The 21,658-nt window shown below is 35.8% G+C and overlaps 1 protein-coding gene across 1 annotated transcript; it reads left to right on the top strand.

Annotated features, from left to right (window-relative positions):
• Window positions 1-467: 467 nt before the first annotated feature.
• On the top strand, window positions 468-20,186 carry wdfy1 (WD repeat and FYVE domain containing 1). The gene is made up of 12 exons (XM_051861923.1): window positions 468-691; window positions 4,527-4,594; window positions 5,322-5,395; window positions 6,780-6,834; window positions 12,101-12,251; window positions 12,889-13,001; window positions 13,373-13,499; window positions 14,342-14,447; window positions 14,804-14,905; window positions 15,025-15,155; window positions 15,250-15,358; window positions 16,950-20,186. The coding sequence occupies exons 1-12, from the start codon at window positions 555-557 to the stop codon at window positions 17,007-17,009; spliced, it is 1,233 nt and encodes a 410-aa protein (XP_051717883.1). The 5' UTR covers window positions 468-554; the 3' UTR covers window positions 17,010-20,186.
• Window positions 20,187-21,658: the final 1,472 nt, after the last annotated feature.

Here is a 21,658-nt window from a genome sequence, read left to right as displayed (position 1 = left end):
AATACACAATGTTAAAGGGATAGTTCACCCAATTTTGAAGAATGTCAGTCACTATTTTGAAGAATTTCAGTAACCAAATAGTTGATGAGCTCCATTGACTTCCATAGTAAGAAAAAAAAAAATACTATGGAAGTCAACGGGGTCCATCAACTGTTTGGTTACCGACATTCTTCAAATATCTTCTTTTGTGTTCAGCAGAAGAAAGAAATTCATTCAGGTTTGGAACAACTTAAGGCTGAGTAAACGATGGACAGAATTTTCATTTTTGGATGTACTATCCCTTTAATATCATTTGATAGACGTTAATATAATACTACGAATACTTAAGAATAATTATTATAAGCGAATTATATAATAAACAAGTATTCTTATATAATTGTTAATAATTTATCGTACACATTATTACAATTATACAGTGTAGTTGTTTGTATTTTCACGGACGCGTTTTTACGGAGCGTTACGGTGTCTTGCGCTGTTGCGGTTGAACTTCCTCAACGCTCAGCTGACTCGAGAGGAGGAATCATCACACAGAGGGAGTCAAGGGAAAAACAGCCATGGCGGCGGAGATCCATTCGAGGCCTCAGAGCTCCAGACCCGTCCTTCTAAACAAGATCGAGGGCCACAGCGACAGCGTGAACACGGCCGTGCTGATCCCGAAAGAGGATGGCGTTATTACGGTCAGCGAGGACAGGTACACGCGCCAGACAGCCAGTGTATACATGAACACTTTATGACAACGCTGAAATCAACACTTGGTTTATTTATCTGTTTATTTGTTTAGCCACATGCGTGATTATTCTCGTACAAGAATTACTATGGTGGTGCCACGGTACATGGTAATACCATGGTACTAAAGGATTACCATGTTTATATAGGGTATTTCCATGATACCTGTCCAAAACATCATGGCACTGTTTTGAACAGAAGCACTTGAACTTCACAAGCTAGATTGTCGCTTAAAAACTTGAATTGATGAATTATGAATTACCATGGCAATCATAGCTTCCCGTAGTCAACATTGTTAATACAGTAAAACTGTGTTAAGTGTGTATTTACCACAACTGTCATCATGTGACCACAAATCAAAAGCAGAATGATTCTTAAAGCTTCTCACAGTGTTTGAAGATCTTGTTTATTTATGATGGTTTTACACTAACAATAATTCTAGTATATGAAAGCATTTCTACAACATAAGAAAAAAATGCTTTTGTAAATCATAATTATGACATAAAAAGTCTGACACCAAGTCATATTTCTGAGATGAAAAGTTTAAATTATGGCAAAAAAGTCATAATTATGACTTTTCATCTTAAAATATGACTTAGTATGTCATAATTATGACTTTTATATGTATTTTGCACTTATATCAAGTATGAGATGCTAGATTACAGGCCAAAATACTAATGTATTATTATTACTACTATGGATTATTGTAGTTATTGTTGTGGTAGCTTGATATTTACCAAGTTATCATCAAAAATGAATTTAAAATGACTGATTTACTGACAGCTTTTTGAAGGACATCCCATATTAATTAATTATCTTGGCATAATAGGTGATTACCATGGTAATTTGGACACGTTTTACTTGTTTACATAGATATTGTGCTCCATTTAAATGTCTTTTTGGATAATATTTGTGTTGTTCACATGGTTTTTATGAAGAAAGCCTACTGGAAAATGCAACTTAAACCAGCCTAAGTTGGTTAGCTGGTTTTTAAGCATGACCAGGCTGGTTAAACAGCCTTTTTTAATAGTGTTACAGGGGTTTTGGATATTTGTCAGTGTAAAAGTCCAGCAAAGCACCTTAGGCTGGTTTAAGCCGTTTTCTTTGAGCAGTGATGTTGGTTAAGTTCCTCTCAGGATGAACAAATCAGTGCTTGCTTTGTTTCTGCAAGGCTTGAAATCATATCTGATTTCGCCATGCATTTCAACGGACTCGTCTTAATGTTTTAAAAGAATGACATCCTTGTAAAATGGGATTTAAACATCTTTTTAAATGCTAAAAGATTATCATTCAGCTAGGAAGGAGCTCAAGAGTTCAATGCATTAGAAAATGTTTTGGTCCAGAAAAGAGTTAATTCATTCAGAGCAGTTTAAAGATCAAATCTTATTTGTGCAGCTGTCACAATCATTCATATAGTTGGAGTGTATGTGAATGAACATGCTTTTTTCCTAGGGACTGAATTTTTTTTATATTTGTACATTTGAAGCATTCTGGCAAGGCAAAACCGTGTTAGTGGAGGTACATGTGTGATCATGTCCTGATTATCTACGTATTTGCCATATGAGAGCAGATGCACAAACATATGATACGCTTGAGATTTTAGCAGGAATTGAAACTAAATGAACTGAGAGTTCAGCTGCTCCGGGGACACGTGTGCATGACCATCACACTTCAGAGGATTATTATAATTTTTTTTTTTTATGTTATAGTATGAATGCTCTCCACACATAGTATACGTTCATCAAATACTTTCACTTCAAGCCCACTAAATCCCAGCGTCAGCCCAATCAGAAGTACCGGTACTAAGGAAGAAACCTATACATGACAAACTTTATAATAACAAAATAATTTTAAAGAGAATTGTCAGATGGACGTAGAGGCTTTTGCATCTGAAGTCTTCATATAAGTATTTAAGTTAGATGTGTGAAATATTTTATGTTAGATGCGATTAATCGATTTGATAGCACTTATTATATACAGTATCTCACAGAAGTGAGTACACCCCTCACATTTTTGTAAATATTTTATTATATCTTTTCATGTGACAACACTGAAGAAATGACATGTTGCTACAATGTAAAGTAGTGAGTGTACAGCTTGTATAATAGTGTAAATTTGCTGTCCCCTCAAAATAACTCAACACACACAGCCATTAATGTCTAAACCGCTGGCCACAAAAGTGAGTACACCCTCAAGTAAAAATGTCCAAATTGGGCCCAGTTAGCCATTTTCTCTCTCCGGTGTCATGTGACTCGTTAGTGTTACAAGGTCTCAGGTGTGAATGGGGAGCAGGTGTGTTAAATTTGGTGTTATCGCTCTCACTCTCATACTGGTCACTGGAAGTTCAACATGGCACCGCATGGCAAAGAACTCTCTGAGGATCTGAAAAAAATAATTGTTGCTCTACATAAAGATGGCGTAGGCTATAAGAAGATTGCCAAGACCCTGAAACTGAGCTGCAGCATGGTGGCCAAGACCATACAGCGGTTTAACAGGACAGGTTCCACTCAGAACAGGCCTCGCCATGGTCGACCAAAGAGTGAGTGCACGTGCTCGGTGTCATATCCAGAGGTTGTGTTTGGGAAATAGACGTATGAGTGCTGCCAGCATTGCTGCAGAGGTTGAAGGGGTGGGGGGTCAGCCTGTCAGTGCTCAGACCATACGCCGCACACTGCATCAAATTGGTCTGCATGGCTGTCGTCCCAGAAGGAAGCCTCTTCTAAAGATGATGCACAAGAAAGCCCGCAAACAGTTTGCTGAAGACAAGCAGACTAAGGACATGGATTACTGGAACCATGTCCTGTGGTCTGATGAGACCAAGATAAACTTATTTGGTTCAGATGGTGTCAAACGTGTGTGGCGGCAACCAGGTGAGGAGTACAAAGACAAGTGTGTCTTGCCTACAGTCAAGCATGGTGGTGGGAGTGTCATGGTCTGGGGCTGCATGAGTGCTGCCGGCACTGGGGAGCTACAGTTCATTGAGGGAACCATGAATGAGCAGAGCATGATCCCCTCCCTTCGGAGACTGTGCCGCAGGGCAGTATTCCAACATAATAACTACCACAAACACACCTCCAAGACGTCCACTGCCTTGCTAAAGAAGCTGAGGGTACCTAAACCCTATTGAGCATCTGTGGGGCATCCTCAAACGGAAGGTGGAGGAGCGCAAGGTCTCTAACATCCACCAGCTCCGTGATGTCGTCATGGAGGAGTGGAAGAGGACTCCAGTGGCAACCTGTGAAGCTCTGGTGAACTCCATGCACAAGAGGGTTAAGGCAGTACTGGAAAATAGTTGGCCACACAAAATATTGACACAACAATTATTTTTTTCAGATCCTCAGAGAGTTCTTTGCCATGAGGTGCCATGTTGAACTTCCAGTGACCAGTATGAGAGAGTGAGAGCGATAACACCAAATTTAACACACCTGCTCCCCATTCACACCTGAGACCTTGTAACACTAACGAGTCACATGACACCGGGGAGAGAAAATGGCTAACTGGGCCCAATTTGGACATTTTCACTTAAGGGTGTACTCACTTTTGTGGCCAGCGGTTTAGACATTAATGGCTGTGTGTTGAGTTATTTTGAGGGGACAGCAAATTTACACTGTTATACAAGCACTCACTACTTTACATTGTAGTAAAGTGTCATTTCTTCAGTGTTGTCACATGAAAAGATATAATAAAATATTTACAAAAATGTGAGGGGTGTACTCACTTCTGTGAGATACTGTGTGTATATATATGATTCTTATATGGCATTGCATGTTTTATTTGAATGTTGTTTGTGTTTATTTCAGGACAATTCGAGTTTGGCTGAAGCGGGACAGTGGACAGTACTGGCCCAGCATCTACCACACTGTGTCCTGTGAGTGTCATTTCATCATTGACTCACTCTTAAGTTGTTCCTAACATGTTTAGCATAATGTTCACGCTGTACTTTTCTACACAATGAAAGTGAATGGAATCTCAAATATGGCGAGAGCAGGTTTGAAGTGAATGAGCATCATCAGTTGTGAAATTAACCCAAAAAAAAAAACATTATTAACACACAGTCTTCATACGCAATGGTATGGTTGCTATGGTAACTCTGTCTGTTACCATAACAACCATACCATCTCCTCTTATCTCACGTACTGTACATTCACCAGTGTCACCAGTAAGAGCACCATTGCTCTTTTTGTTTGAGCTGATTGACATGTCAAATTCCATCGGGATCTGTGTTTGAGAAAAATAAATTGAGAAAAACTAGGAGTGTTGGAGAAAAATTGTTCAGTTATTTTAGCTTTAATTTATTTTTATTTCAGTTTCAGTTTTGGTAATTGTAGTACTTCAGCTTATTTATTTCCTGTAGCTGTGCAGGCAACATTTCTCATTTTCATTTAAGCTTAAGTTTTTCATCTAATATGTGTTATTTTATTTTAGCTTTATTTCAGTTAACAAAATGGTTTTTAATAGTTTTAGTTAACAAAAATAACACCGTTCAGAAACGGTTGTTGTTTTTGGTTGCACTAGTAGCACAGAAATGACACCCTTCACCTTTAAGCAGCAGAAATCTCAGAGGAAGTGGGTCAAGTGTTTCTGTTTCTGTCCAGCTCCGTGCTCCTGTATGTCATATCACCATGAGAGCAGGCGGATCTTCATAGGACAGGACAATGGAGCTGTTGTGGTAAGTGTCACTGTATCGCCCCCCTGAGGGCTGAAGTGTTTTCATATGGTGAATATTATGACTCTTCATACACTTGTACTCAGGGCAGCTCTGTGTATTTGTGTATTAAAGGGCTTTTATTATGCTTTTTTCCATGTTCATCTTTCTTTAGTGTGTAATGTTGCTGTTTGAGCATGAAAAAGCTCTGCAAAAGTCCCTCCAGCAGGAGTTATTCTCTATATCAGTGTCACTGTTTCTGAACTCCCTGAAACGCCTCCATTGTAGTCTTGAGTTTTCTTCTGGGAACAAACACATCACAATATTCCTCATTTAAATAATTCCCGCCCAAGGCATATGCAAAATAAAGGGGCGGGGCCTGGTTGAGTTAGTAGTGTGTTGAACCTGGCAGTTATGGTAAGGGGCGGGACATTTCCCAAACACGCTCTAAGCGCTCGACCAATCACAACACACTGGTCCAGCGGACCAATCGGAGCACATTGTGCTTTTCAGAAGGAGGGGCTTCATAGAGACAGGAGCTAAACAGAGAGTTACTGACAGACTAAGAAGAGAGGAGCTGCAACAATGGAGAATATGGAGAAAAATAATGTGTTTTATGAATATGAAAACCCTTTTCTAGTAGAGCCCAAAAGCCATAAACATTTTCAGATCATTTTCTTGCCTTCATGTCGTTCCCAACCTGTATGGTTTTCTGTGGAGAACAAAAAGAGATGTTTTGCTAAACATTCACACTGCCCTTTTTACATACAGTGGACAAAAAAAATTGGGTTTAACCAAGGCTGCATTTATTTGATCAAAAATACAGTAAATAGAGCAATATTGTAAAATATTATTGCAGTTTAAAATAAGTTATAATATATTGTAAAATGTCATTTATTTCTGTGATCAAAGCTGAATTTTCAGCATCATTACTCCAGTCTTCAGTGTCACATGATCCTTCAGAAATCAAATTTTGGCAGAAATGGTTGCATTTCTTTCATGATTCTTTGATGAATAGAAGCTGACAACAGCATTTATTTGAAATAGAAATCTTTTGTAACATTATAAATGTCTTTACTGTCACTTTTGATCAATTCATTGCATCCTTGCTGAATAAAAGTACTAATTTCTTAAAAATAAACTTCTGAATTGTAGTTTATAAAGGTACTGTGGACAAGAAGAACTGTGAAAGTAATCAGAAGACTTGAAATAAATGCATAAACGATGCTTTTTTGTCCTTATTTCTGTCTTGAGTGTCCAGATCACTGTATGGGAAAGCTCTCGTTTTGTGTTTCACAAAAATATGAAAGTCATCTGGGTTTGTAGTCACATGAGTGTGAGTAAGTGGTTAACCCATTGAGTAATTCATGCAGTTTTTCTGTAATGGTCTTTCTTCTGTGTTTCACAGGAGTTCCTCATCTCAGAAGATTTCAACAAAATGAACCATGTGAAAACATACCCAGGTAAAAACAGAGACTTACATGTTATTTCCATTAGTGTTTGAACCCACTTTAGATGATGGGTTGGATTTCCCTTCCAGCAGAGCGCTGAAGTGTGTTTGTGCGGCACATGTGCTCTCTGTCCTCTGTGTGTGTTTCCTTGAGAGAGAGAGAGAAACACACACACTACACTACTTTCCTTTGGCCCACCCAATCACTTGAGTATCATTTGTTCTTTCCCAGCATGCCCTGGGGCTAAGACTCCCCATGTGAGCTCTCACTAGACACTAGACACTCGCACACAAGATGATTATGACTGGATGAGTCAGAGCAGCTCTGGAAAATGTGTCTGGAGAAAACCGGACAATGCCAGGAAAGTGTGTGTGTGTGTGAGAAACAGAGAGACAAACAGTATTCTGGCTAATAACATTTTAGTTGACCTAATTTGTATGAATTAGTTGGTATTGTGATCTGCATTACGTTTCTTTCAGATCAAATACAGTTACACTGTTAGTTGCTCTACCAGGACACACAATGACATCATCAGATGATGACATCATCTCACAAACATCTCAACACACACTCTCTGATTAGGGACGTGAATCAAATCACAAAAGTGTGTGTTTGTGTGCAGAATCTTAATAATCCACATGATGTGCAGTACAGCAGAGCACAAGTCATGGAATACTGTATCCCACAATGCAATTTGCGCAACGTCATCTTCTGTTTTCTATGGAAGCCCGTTTCCGCCACAATTGAGTAAAAAAATATAATTCTGTAAGTCATAATAATGAGGAACTTTCTCGTAATTATGACTTAGTATCTCATTATATTGAGAAAGTTTCTCGTAATAATGACTTAGTTTCTCATAGTAACGATAAACTTTCTCGTAATAATAAGAAACTTTCTCATAATTATGACTTAGTATCTCATAATAATGAGAAACTTTCTTATAATAATGACTTAGTTTCTCATAATAATGAGAAGCTTTCTCGTAATAATGACTTAGTTTCTCATAGTAACGATAAACTTTCTCGTAATAATAAGAAACTTTCTCATAATTATGACTTAGTATCTCATAATAATGAGAAACTTTCTTATAATAATGACTTAGTTTCTCATAATAATGAGAAGCTTTCTCGTAATAATGACTTAGTTTCTCATAGTAACGATAAACTTTCTCGTAATAATAAGAAACTTTCTCATAATTATGACTTAGTATCTCATAATAATGAGAAACTTTCTTATAATAATGACTTAGTTTCTCATAAGAATGAGAAACTTTCTCGTAATAATGACTTAGTTTCTCATAGTAACGATAAACTTTCTCGTAATAATAAGAAACTTTCTCATAATTATGACTTAGTTTCTCATAAGAATGAGAAACTTTCTCGTAATAATGACTTAATTTCTCATAGTAACGATAAACTTTCTCGTAATAATAAGAAACTTTCTCATAATTATGACTTAGTATCTCATAATAATGAGAAACTTTCTTATAATAATGACTTAGTTTCTCATAATAATGAGAAGCTTTCTCGTAATAATGACTTAGTTTCTCATAGTAACGATAAACTTTCTCGTAATAATAAGAAACGTTCTCATAATTATGACTTAGTATCTCATAATAATGAGAAACTTTCTCGTAATAATGACTTAGTTTCTCATAGTAACGATAAACTTTCTCGTAATAATAAGAAACTTTCTCATAATTATGACTTAATATCTCATAATAATGAGAAACTTTCTTATAATAATGACTTAGTTTCTCATAATAATGAGAAGCTTTCTCGTAATAATGACTTAGTTTCTCATAGTAACGATAAACTTTCTCGTAATAATAAGAAACTTTCTCATAATTATGACTTAGTACCTCATAATAATGAGAAACTTTCTTATAATAATGACTTAGTTTCTCATAATAATGAGAAACTTTCTCATAATAATGACTTAGTTTCTCATAGTAACGATAAACTTTCTCGTAATAATAAGAAACGTTCTCATAATTATGACTTAGTATCTCATAATAATGAGAAACTTTCTTATAATAATGACTTAATTTCTCATAGTAACGATAAACTTTCTCGTAATAATAAGAAACTTTCTCGTAATAATGACTTAGTTTCTCATAATAACGAGAAACTTTCTCATAATAATGAGAAACTTCTACGCATGCGCAGAGCAGCGGAGCAGAAGGGCGTGGCACGCTAGCGACATCCGCTGTTCAAAGTCTCGTAAATGCGAGAACAGCAAACATGGCACGTTATGCAAAACAGTTGTTTTCGTTAAAGTAATCTACAAAGTGCAGTCTATCTATAGTATCATTAAATAACATCAGTTATTATAAATTATCAGTATATCTTCAATACTTTTCCATGCGCAAGAGAAGGTGGAACGCAAAGTGGTTTCCGTGGTAACGGTGGAAACTGCTGCATGAACGCGACGGCTTACAAAACTATCAGATTAACGAAGGAATATGACATTTATTCGTTAAGTTTAAGTGCAACGTCTTCATAAAATGTGTGGGTTTATGTGTTAACGTAAACACGTATTTCGCGGATGAGTCTAGGCTATTTGATGTGCAGGTTTGCCTAGACAAGGCGCTGGAAAGCTTTTCTAATATAAACCGGGTCCTAAAGCACTTGCCCAGTCATAAACCTTCATTCCAGTGATATTCCTACAGAAAACACCTTTTATGACTCATTAGAATGTATGCAAAAGACAGCTTTCCAGGTGAAGCGTTCTTTAACAGACTTGGATGTGTAGGTGTGTGCTGTCTTATCATTCCTCTATATCTGTTTGAAATCCATGGATCACCACTCTGTGTTTCTGCTTGTTCATACACAAAAATACAAATGAATGTTACAAATGAATAAACGACTATATCCCGTCTCATAGGCTACTGATAATTTATCAATGATGTTATTTATTTAATGATATTATAGATTACACTTTTGCAGAACGTGCCATGGTTGCGGAGTTATCGCATTTGACCAGCGGATGTCGCTAGCGTGTCACTGCTCCGCTGCTTTGCGCATGCGTAGAAGTTTTTCATTATTATGAGAAACGAAGTCATTATTACGAGAGTTTCTCGTTATTATGAGAAAAGAAGTCATTATTACGAGCAAGTTTCTCGTTATTGTGAGAAACTAAGTCATAATTACGAGAAAGTTTCTCGTTATTATGAGAAACTAAGTCATTATTACGAGAAAGTTTCTCATTATTATGAGAAACTAAGTCATTATTACGAGAGTTTCTCGTTATTATGAGATACTAAGTCATTATTACGAGAAAGTTTCTCGTTATTATGAGAAACAAAGTCATTATTACGAGAAAGTTTCTCGTTATTATGAGAAACAAAGTCATTATTACGAGCAAGTTTCTCGTTATTGTGAGAAACTAAGTCATAATTACGAGAAAGTTTCTCGTTATTATGAGAAACTAAGTCATTATTACGAGAAAGTTTCTCATTATTATGAGAAACTAAGTCATTATTACGAGAGTTTCTCGTTATTATGAGAAACGAAGTCATTATTACGAGAAAGTTTCTCGTTATTATGAGAAACGAAGTCATTATTACGAGAAAGTTTCTCGTTATTATGAGAAACGAAGTCATTATTACGAGCAAGTTTCTCGTTATTGTGAGAAACTAAGTCATAATTACGAGAAAGTTTCTCGTTATTATGAGAAACTAAGTCATTATTACGAGAAAGTTTCTCGTTATTATGAGAAACAAAGTCATTATTACGAGCAAGTTTCTCGTTATTGTGAGAAACTAAGTCATAATTACGAGAAAGTTTCTCGTTATTATGAGAAACTAAGTCATTATTACGAGAAAGTTTCTCATTATTATGAGAAACTAAGTCATTATTACGAGAGTTTCTCGTTATTATGAGAAACGAAGTCATTATTACGAGAAAGTTTCTCGTTATTATGAGAAACGAAGTCATTATTACGAGAAAGTTTCTCGTTATTATGAGAAACGAAGTCATTATTACGAGCAAGTTTCTCGTTATTGTGAGAAACTAAGTCATAATTACGAGAAAGTTTCTCGTTATTATGAGAAACTAAGTCATTATTACGAGAAAGTTTCTCATTATTATGAGAAACTAAGTCATTATTACGAGAGTTTCTCGTTATTATGAGAAACGAAGTCATTATTACGAGAAAGTTTCTCGTTATTATGAGAAACGAAGTCATTATTACGAGAAAGTTTCTCGTTATTATGACTTACAGAATTATATTTTTTACTCAATTGTGGCGGAAACGGGCTTCCATAGTTTCCAGTGTCACGAATGAACCAGAAAGAATTTTTTTTTCTGCCAAAGGTTAAGACATTTGACCTGAAATCATTACAATTAATAAAAATTAAATTAAAATACTAAATATATATTTTAAATGAATTAAAAATGCATGCAAAAAACTGTTACTTTAGTATTATTTTATTTTTCATATATTAATATTTTGAATTAGATTTTTTTTTCAGATTTTCAGTTTTAATTTTATCTTTTGTAGGCTAATTTGTTTTTTTACTTTTGTCATTTTTTTTTTCTTTATATCACTGTTTAGGTTTAATTTATTTTTATTTAAGTTTTAGTTTAATTTAGATTTAGGTTTTATTAATTTCCAGTTATATTTTAGTGTTTTTAGTGATTTCAGTTAGTTGCCTAGGCATTGTTTCTAATTTTTTTTTTTTTTAATCTTTTTTTTTATCATTCATTTTATTTCAGCTTTATTTCTATTAACAAAACAGTTTTTAGTAGTTTTCGTTAACAATAATAACTCAATGCAAATGAGGTCATGTGACAACAATGTAGCTTGCTAGTGTTTATCATGCATTCTGCAGACAGTTTCACATACTATTTAAAAGAGAACCTAGTAGGAAGTATATACTACACAGTGAGCAGTACGCTAGTGTTCCATTCCTAACATATGTTGAGTCCCAAATTACGCACTATACACAATACATTCTGTACTCAACTGTGTAGTGTGAACTTTAATAAGGTTATTTTGTCATTCAACATCAGCGTCTGTTATAGCCCCTCCCCCTCAGCTACGTAATTAAAGCTGTGACAGTTCCACACATTCCACACTTTGTTTTTTCAGTTAATTAAGTGCATCGTCTGGGTATTTAAAGTTCTATTTGGAATTTTCAGTGTGAATATTCTACTCAGTATTTATTCTACAAAATCCCATAGAATCCTGCATAAGTACGTGAACTGGGACGCACATGTAGTCTCAGACCCTTTGAACTTTGATCCTCACCGTGTGTGTGTGTGTGTGTGTGCAGCCCATCAGAACCGTGTGTCGGACCTCATCTTCTCTCTGGAGAGTCAGTGGGTGATCAGTACGGGTCATGATAAAAGCGTCAGCTGGATGAGCAGTCAGAGCGGCTCTATGCTGGGACGCCACAGCTTCGGCTCATGGGCTTCCTGTTTACAGTATCCTTGACTCAAGTCTCTCCTTGAGAAATATTTCTAATGCATTTTTACATTTCATGCATGTGATTTCTGTGGATCGCAGTGGTTTCTATAGTGGTAGTGTGCTGTGTTGTAGGTAACGTGATGTAATCAAATGTTATTAATAATTTTTTATATTATTATTGATTATATTGAAACATCTTCTGCTACCCAAGGCTGCATTTATTTGATCAAATATAGTCAAAATATTGTAAAATATTATTACAGTTTTAAATAACTGTTTTCTATATGAATATATAGTAAAGTGTAATTTATTCCTGTGATCAAAGCTGAATTTTCAGCATCATTACTCCAGTCTTCAGTGTCACATGATCCTTCAGAAATCATTCTATTATGATGATTTGATGCTCAAGAAACATTTATGGTTATTATCAATGTTGAAAACAGTTGTGCTGCTTCGTATTTTTGTGGAAACTGTTGTTCTGTTAATGGATATTTAGTCCCTGAATGTCTTTCAAAGACATTTTCATTAATTAGATTAATTATAAATTTTAATGGATTGGCAAATTATTTAGTGTTCTAAACTGTTTTAAATATGCTTTTTTGTTATTAGGATTATTTCCTCTGTTCTGTGTTCTTTTCTTGACTACATACACAGATATGATAATGATACCCAGCATGCCTTTGTGGGAGATTATTCAGGGCAGATCACTCTCCTGAAACTGGATGAACAGTCGTGTTCTGTCATCACCACACTAAAGGGACATGAAGGTAACACGCCTACAAATACATGTTTACCGTGCTATCTGAATGAGGACAGCTGTTGAGATATATATATATATATATATATATATCAAGGCCTCGATATACACATTTCGTTCTTCGATTTCACTTGAAGTATATCAGGGCATTTGTAGTCCACATTTAGCAGTTTAGGGCTAAAAGGGAAATGTAGTCAGATTTATCTCGCTTTTGAGGACAGTTTTGTCTCCAAACTATAGTTTGCTTTTTCTGAACACATACACACACACATCTTAGTGCCTTTTGTAACTGGTTTCAAAGTTTTGTGAAAGAAAAGGAACTGATTTCACACTGAGCTTTTCCTTTAACACCCTTCTGTCTGTCTGTGTGTGTGTCTGTAGGTAGTGTTGCTGCGTTATATTGGGATCCGGTTCAGAGGTGGCTGTTTTCTGGAGCGTCTGATCACAGTGTGATCATGTGGGACATTGGTGGCAGACAGGGACGCACATTACTACTGCAGGGACACCAGTGAGAGACAAACACACACACACACACATACTTGGTTTACTGGGGGACTCTCCATAGGCGTAATGGTTTTTATACTGTACAAACTGTATTTTCTGTCCTGCTACACTAACCCTACACCTAAACCTACCCATCACAGAAACATGCGCAAAACACTAGATTTAAATAAAAACTTCTTTTGGTTGACTTTAAACTAGTGAGGAGGACCAGTCAGTTCACTAGTGGGTTGTGAAAGTATTTCACAATATAAGTGAGGACATGTGGTCCTCACAAGTATAGCCAAAACAAGTACACACACACACATACACGCAATACACAAAACGCACACACTCACATACATATGCAACATACACAGACACACTTGACAGTAGCCCTAATAAAACATTGCTATAAGAGCTGCCAGGCTGTGAATGGCATAAGAAACCAAAATTGAGAAATATGGGAATTGAGAAGGATTTCTCTATTTTCAGTTCCATTTCTTTAAAAGAAAATACTGAAAGTGAATGATCTTCATGAGTTTCAGTTACATTAACAGTCTTGGTGCATTCTTCTAAAATATATCAGTCTGGACATGTCTGAGCCCCTAGAATCAAACATAGGGATATAAGAGAGAACATGGATTCCTTATCACAAAATAAATCACTTCAGGGTGATACAAGACCGTTACGGGTTTATTTTGTTGTAATGACCGTCTGACTGTACATTTATGTCCTATGTATTTCATAGATACTTACAAAATAAGTGAAATAATTGAACATGAAAGATGGATTCAAGATAAGGTTTTGAACTGTAGTGTATGTAGGAATAATCAGTTGTCAGTCATTTTGTCTCTGTCTGTGTCTCAGTGAGAAGGTCCAGGCATTGAGGTATCTGCCTCTGACCCATCAGCTGGTGTCCTGCTCTGCTGATGGAGGAATAACAGTGTGGAACATGGAAACAACACGAGAAGAGGTACTTACACAGTATTTGACATAAAATGGCTGTATATGTCATAGCTGTTACTATTTCATGTTTTAGCATGGCTGGAACGCTGTATTGACCAATCAGCATCCTGGAAGGGAACTATCTGTTTTATAAATACTAATATAGTACAAGTTTAAATACACACACTGGACACAAACACCAATATCAGAACATGAATCCATGGCCAAATGTCTAATCATGGAGCAGTGACGAAGTTTTCTTGGTGTTGTCATGGCAACCCCTGCGTCAGTCATTAAAAAGTCACATCCATCTCTATGGTGACCAGAAAGCAACTCAGACTTAAAATGTCATGGAGACGCAGGTTCTCTCTTTCTCTCTTTCAGGCTCCGCAGTGGCTGGAGAGTGATTCTTGTCAGAAATGTGAACAGCCGTTTTTTTGGAATATAAAGCAGATGTGGGACACTAAGACCCTGGGGCTCCGACAGGTACCGCCGCTATCCGTTATCCATGTTGCTCTTATTTTAGCCTGTTATTCAGTTGCACTTCTAAGTTGTGTTAATGAAGCATCTCAGTGCTCAGTGCCCGTGTCATATCCTGTCCTCAGCATCACTGCAGGAAGTGTGGTAAGGCCATCTGTGGGAAATGTAGTTCTAAACGCTCCACGTACCCCATCATGGGCTTTGAGTTCCAGGTGCGCATGTGTGACGACTGCTACGACACAATCAAAGAGGAGGAGTGAGTTTGTTTCATTTTAGTTTGTCTTCTTTCTGTTCTCTTTACTCTGTCTGTTTGATTTTTATTCTCGTGTGTTTACATTTGCGTGTTGCAGTCGGACTCCTCTGGCTACGTTTCATGAAGGGAAACACAACATCGCTCACATGGACATGGACCCGAGCCGAGGACTGATGGTCACATGTGGGAGTGATCGAGTTGTTAAGGTCATACACTCATGTATACACTCATAGCACAATGTGTTATTTCTGCAATATGCCGTATCTATACTAACACTGTATGTACATTTTTTATAATATGCATTGATGATAAAGATGACTTACATTTGACAAACTGTGCAGTATATAACCAGATCACACTGCATGGAACATCAAATCCCACAATGCAATGCACTTAACTCATTTTTCACTGTGACAAATGAAATAAGAAATATTAGCTATGATTTTAAAACATCTGCTACCTGAATTAGAGCTGCACAATTAATCATAAAAAGATTGCGATCTCTATTCAAACACCCACGCGATCTTATTTATTAATGACAATGATTCATGTCTATTGACAAAATCATACCAGAACATTCAAATCTGTGTTCGTGCTGCCGCTGAACACTGAACCAACATCACAGAAGTACTAAAATAAAAGTTTAAAGTTAGGATATAAACATAATGTCTACGATAGTGATCAAAATAGAGCAAACCGCCTTTTGAACTTTGTGCTTCAAATAATGGTTGTATCACTTACATCTTACGCCACTAGGTGGCGACAAGTGACTGTTAAAATGTGTTTTTGTCATTGAATCTTTCACTCAAAAGATTTGTTCAAAAACACAGATTCATCCAGTAATAAAACTAGTATTTATTGAATTCATTCAAAACCATTTTTTTTAAATAATTCATTCAAATTAATTAAACAAAATGTTTAATTAATTTGAATGAATTATTTAAAAAAAAGCTAAAAGCTAATTCAAAATATTAATAAATACTATAATCGTATATAAATAATAGTCAAATAACACTAACATATTATATATATATATATTAGTTTTACTTTTTTTTTTTTTTTTTTTACAAACGTTTAGGTTAGATTACAGCACTTATATATACTGTATATATATAATTTTTAAATAAAAAAAACAATGTAGTAAGCAGTGTTGTTATTGTTAACTAAAACTATAAAACTGTAAATAAAATAGTAATATTTGATGAAAAAGTAAAAACAAAATTTAATTAAAAGTTAATAAATGTCCTCTTAGCAACTAACTGAAATAACTAAGTTTAAATTGAAGTACTACACAAAACTACATAATTACTAAAAATTAAACTAAAATTAAAATGAAAACTGAGCAAAAAATAGTTGTCAAAATATTAATAAATACTAAAATAGTATATAAATAATAAAATAACACTAAAATTAAACTAATAGCTAATTCAAAATATTAATAAATGCTATAATTGTATATACTGTAAATAAAACTAAAATAACACAATAAACTAAAAGCTAATTCAAAATATTAATAAATACTATAATCGTATATAAATAATACTAAAATAACACTAACATATTAAACTAAAAGCTAATTCAAAATATTAATAAATACTGTAATATTATATAAATAATACTTAAATAACACTGTTAGTCTATTATAGAATTTGTTCATAAATCCATTTGTACATGTTACGTGTGAATGGTTTTACGTACAATTTACACAAATTGGTTCTGATTGTGTTTGATGAATGAAGTCTTCTCCAGACCTCTGATTGGTCCTCCCTGCTAATCATTTGATTGGTCTGTCCACAGATCTGGGACATGACGCAGGTGGTGGGAAGCAGTGTAGCGGCGGGATTCTCTCCCCGCTGATTGGCTGTTTCTGAAGGCCCCGCCCACACTCCACCAACAGATATCTGTCGAGGATCATGGAAACACTCACCTACCTGTCTAACTCTCTCGTCCTTCAGCTGTGGAGTCTACGCAAAACAGACAGTTCAACAGGGTGTATGTGAATATATGTGTGTTATTGGGATGGTCCTTGATTTATGAATCAGAGGCATTCATATCTCTTATGAGGTATGATGGCCTGGATTTGAGTGAACATGAACTCAAGGTACTTCTAAAAGCACAATATTTGCGCTCTTTCTGTGTGTGTGTGTGTGTGTGTGTGTGTGTGTGTGTGTGTGTGTGTGTCCCTCTATCCATAAGTACCATTCAAAAAAACAGGAAGCATTTCCTTCATCCAACATCCTGTTTATTTATCCATCTGTCTTGTTTATCTTTCTTCCACTTTTTGAATTTGAATGCCACTACCACTTGCATAAATTCTAATACAAACTTGCTTTTCCCCCCTAAAAATGTCACTGAAACCCAATAAGGCTCAAACTCCGAGATAGACGGGTTCAGGTCAGGTAGGTGAGGATAATTAAATGTAGCATATTAAATCCATGGAACATTTTATGACTTAAACGCATTAAGTTAGTACATGATGTTTGTAGTGTTCTGCTGTTAGACACTATTTATACCACTAATCATCGTTTCTCTGTGGTTTAGGGACAAATTAAAGTTATGGTTAACGCAAAAATGAAATTTTGTCAACATTTATTCACCCTTGTATCTTTTCAAAACTGTTTCACTTTCTTCTGTGGAACAGAAAATTAGATATTTAGCAGAATGTTGATGCTGCACTTTCCATACAACAGAAATGAATGAGAACTGGGGCTCCAAAAATCATAAAACGAGCCCATACGACGTGTGCACTATATTACAACTCTTCTGAAACTTTATGATAGCTTCCAAAACCAAAAATGAACAATAAAAGTAGTCTTTCCGATCTATGCGGTATATTAAGTGTGCTATTTTCCAACAAAATTAACTTGTTTTTCTTCATAGTAGTATTAAAATCTTTTGCATAGTCTACATTGCCATTTTGCAATTGCGTACAAACGGAGCCCCCAAAGCCTAAACCTTTGCATTCCACCAAGAAACTTAACGTTTGCTCGCAAAGAACTCAAAAGTTTTGTGAGCGAACGCAAAGTTTCTCAGTGAGAGAACACAAAAACATTGACACATAATTTTTGCTCCCATATCACATATTTTTTTCCATTGAAGGTAAAGAAAAAAAAATGATATGGGAAGAAAAATTATTTGGCAATGCTTTTGCTTTCTCTCGCAAATGTTTTGCGTTCTCCCAAAAAACTTTGTGTACGCTCGCAAAATGTTTGCGTTCCCCTGAGAAACTTTGCATTCGCTCACAAAACCTTTGCGTTCCCTGACTAAAATGTTTCCGTTCCCCCCAAAAACTTTGCATTCACTCGCAAAGAACACATTTTTGTGAGCGAACGCAAAGTTTGTCAGGGGAACACAATAACGTAATTTGCGAGAGAATGCAAAAATCATTGACATATTTTTTCCTCCCATTTCATATTTTTTTCTATTACCATGTCCTTTTAGGGGCTCCGTAGTAACGTGACGACCAGTAGTATTTTTCGCTTATGTCAAACCTACCGAATAGATATGCAAATAAGATTCGAGAGACGCGGGATTTTTAGCATTTCAGTCTGTTCCTGACACAAAGCTACTTGGAATGTAAAGTTTTTATGTTCCGCTAAAGTAGGTTTTGGAACGACGTGAGTAAATGATGACAGAATTGTCTTTTTTTTTTTTGGTGCACTATTTCTTTAATATACGTATTAGGGCCTATTTTTCTTTCAACATGGCTTCAGATTCAAGCTATGCCGCTGTACGGCTATAAGCAGCTTCTAGATGTTTTAAATTTACATACAGCTCATAACTAACGTAACACTGGCCTTTGAGAAGATTAACCTGTTTACAAACATTATAACTGACCAGCGCTGTTTCTGGCTTACTTTTGATATTTCTCTCTCTTCATCTTAATTTTTTTTTTTTTTCACTCGACTGTGACGTCTGGAATTTCCCTCCGTTATCTTTCGTTCACTGTCTTGACGAGTTCTCTGTTCCTTGCACTGAATTGCACAGTCTGTGTGTGTTCATGATCTGAGGGTACAAACGGTGTTTGTGCGAATGTTTGCATTAAATGGCTGATTTGTGCCTGTGTAAAGCGCTTGCTTCACGGCGTTCGTTTTGATTTGGCCTACGTCTCATTCCGCGCCTTGTAAATAATATGTCCATTCATTCCACTGATTTTCCTAATTTTCGCTTCATATAAAATTCAAGCAGGATGTGAATGTAAGAGTTGTTGATCTGCTTTCATAACAGAAAGCAAATCTTGTATGTTGTGTGACATCTTTTTGTGTCATTTAATTGGAAAGATACTGGCGACGATTGTAATTTCTCATCTTTCATTTTCGGTTAGAATTGTTCTTATTGTGTCCTTAAAGGGACAGTTCACCCAAAAATTTTAAATTTTGCCCACTTTTTCATTTACTCAACCTTAAGTTGTCCCAAACCTAGCTGTATGGATTTCTGTCTTCTACTGAACACAAAAGAACATATTTTGAAGAATGTTGGTAACCAAACATTGACTTCCATAGTATTTTTTTTTTTCAGTGGGGTCCGTCAACTGTTTGGTTACCCATATTCTTCAAAACTTCTTTTGTGTTCAGCAGAAGAACAGTTTGAGGGTGAGTAAATTATGAGAGAATTGTCATTTTTGGGTGAACTATCCCTTTAACATCTATTTTACTGAAACTGACACTTCAGGGAGTCACGCCATTTTGCCGAGATCACAGTTCAGTTTAACCACCAAGTAAAATTGAAAACACTGTAAAATTCACCATGCTTCTAATTCTCAAAATCTAAAACTGTAAATAACTCTAAATGACCTGTTTTTCTATGTTCTTTTTTCTAAGACTTGCTTTACTTCAGTAGTTCAGTCAGTAATGAAGTATTATTCTCTATGTATACAAAGTTGAGCTCCTGTGCTGGAAAGCTCAAACATATGTATTTTTCATACGAAAATCTCTTGTTGCTAATATGAAAACTGACGTAAGTCTTAAAGCTGACTGGTAGTTTCTGCCCAGAGATTGAACAAAACATTACAATAAAGTTCTAAGCTGTATCTCACATGCAAGATCTATAGTTTTTCTTATTTCAGCTCAAAATACCCCATAGATCATTTATTATAGCAAAAACACACTGTTTTTGTGTGTCCCTTTAAATGCAAATGAGCTTCTGCTCCCAGCCCCCTTTCCAGAAGAGGGTGGAGCTTTAACAGCTCGTTCTTCGCTTGCTCAACAACAGCAAAGCTGGAGAATCTCACGCAGCCGAAATGAGGATTGTCAGTAACGGTGTTCAGCCTTACATTGTTTAAACCGGAGTCGGACACTGATGGAGAGATTTAGAAAGAAGTTACAACTTTTAGAATGAAACTGGACGTTTCTGAATGGTTAGTGGATAAATGTGCTGGCCTTTGCAAATAAACAGGGTTTTAATGTCTTGTCTTTACAGAAAACGTAGTTTTTCAAGACAGTCACCTTTTTACACTGTTCTTTACAAACGTGTGGTTATACAGTATATAACCAAGGTTTAAAATAGACGACAGACATCTGGTCTCTAAAATAACAATAACTAGCCGCATTTGTTGTGGAACAGGCTAACAGGCACATTGACTGAAATGGCGATTTGCTCAAAAATAATAAAAAATAAACAGTGTGACACTTCTTCTGCAGGCGAAGCCTGGATCATGAACAGCTGGTACAGATCCATCCTTGAGTAACAACTGTTTAGCAAAGCCTGTCTTGTATTGCCCTTGTTCACAAAGCAGTCTGGAGTGAAATGATTTGCACAGATATAAACGAATTTAAGTATATTTTGGGGCGCATTACCTTCAAAAATAAATTAAATCCACTGCGTCCTCAGTGGCTCAGATGTTGGGAGAAAATGAAGAGTCTTATGTTCACTCTTAGATCCAACAACTGTCATTTTTACCCTTCTGGTAAATACTGTGCTGCAAACATCAATAACAGCTTTAAGTTGTGAATGCTGGCAAATGACCATGGTATAAGCGGGATAATCCACGGCTAGCTGTGCATTAAACGATTTGAATGGACTCTGCAGAGGTTCTTTGCCTTATTTATCCCTTACTTATTTCTTTATTTTTAATAGTTTCTAGGTTGAATCCTTCGGAACACTTGAAGGGACATGGTGATGGAAAAGATATGAGATGGAAAAAATATATAACAATGCTTTTGGATTCACTATCCCACATACACCAACACACAAAGATATTTATTAATGTTTGACGAAAACTTGTGAAAATACAGTCATAATTAAATGATTAATAACACAGTCTATATATGTAATAATGTAATCATACATTATTGTCAGAACAAATAACAATTAAAAAAAAAAAAAAACTCTACACATCACTTCCTCATTCTCTGGAACATCAGGTGACACTTTCAAACCAAAGAAACGTCCAATCACAGGCCCCCAAAAGCAGGAAATGTTCTTTCCAGTCAGTTTCCTGTGCTTCACCAGGTGATTGGCCATGAGTGAGTGATTGACAGCTGGGGTGACTCCGGTCAGAACGGGTT

The sequence above is a fragment of the Ctenopharyngodon idella genome, chromosome 15, assembly GCF_019924925.1.
Source record: "Ctenopharyngodon idella isolate HZGC_01 chromosome 15, HZGC01, whole genome shotgun sequence".
Lineage (NCBI taxonomy): Eukaryota > Metazoa > Chordata > Actinopteri > Cypriniformes > Xenocyprididae > Ctenopharyngodon > Ctenopharyngodon idella.
Note: the sequence above shows the minus strand (reverse complement) of the source record. Positions and strands in the feature narration are given on the sequence as shown.

Excerpts from the sequence above, each read along its gene's own strand:
- wdfy1 (XM_051861923.1), top strand. The coding sequence starts at position 555 with ATGGCGGCGGAGATCCATTCGAGGCCTCAGAGCTCCAGACCCGTCCTT. Across the intron at positions 692-4,526 it reads ATTACGGTCAGCGAGGACAG|GACAATTCGAGTTTGGCTGA; the intron begins GTACACGCGCCA and ends TGTTTATTTCAG. Across the intron at positions 12,252-12,888 it reads TCATGGGCTTCCTGTTTACA|ATATGATAATGATACCCAGC; the intron begins GTATCCTTGACT and ends CTACATACACAG.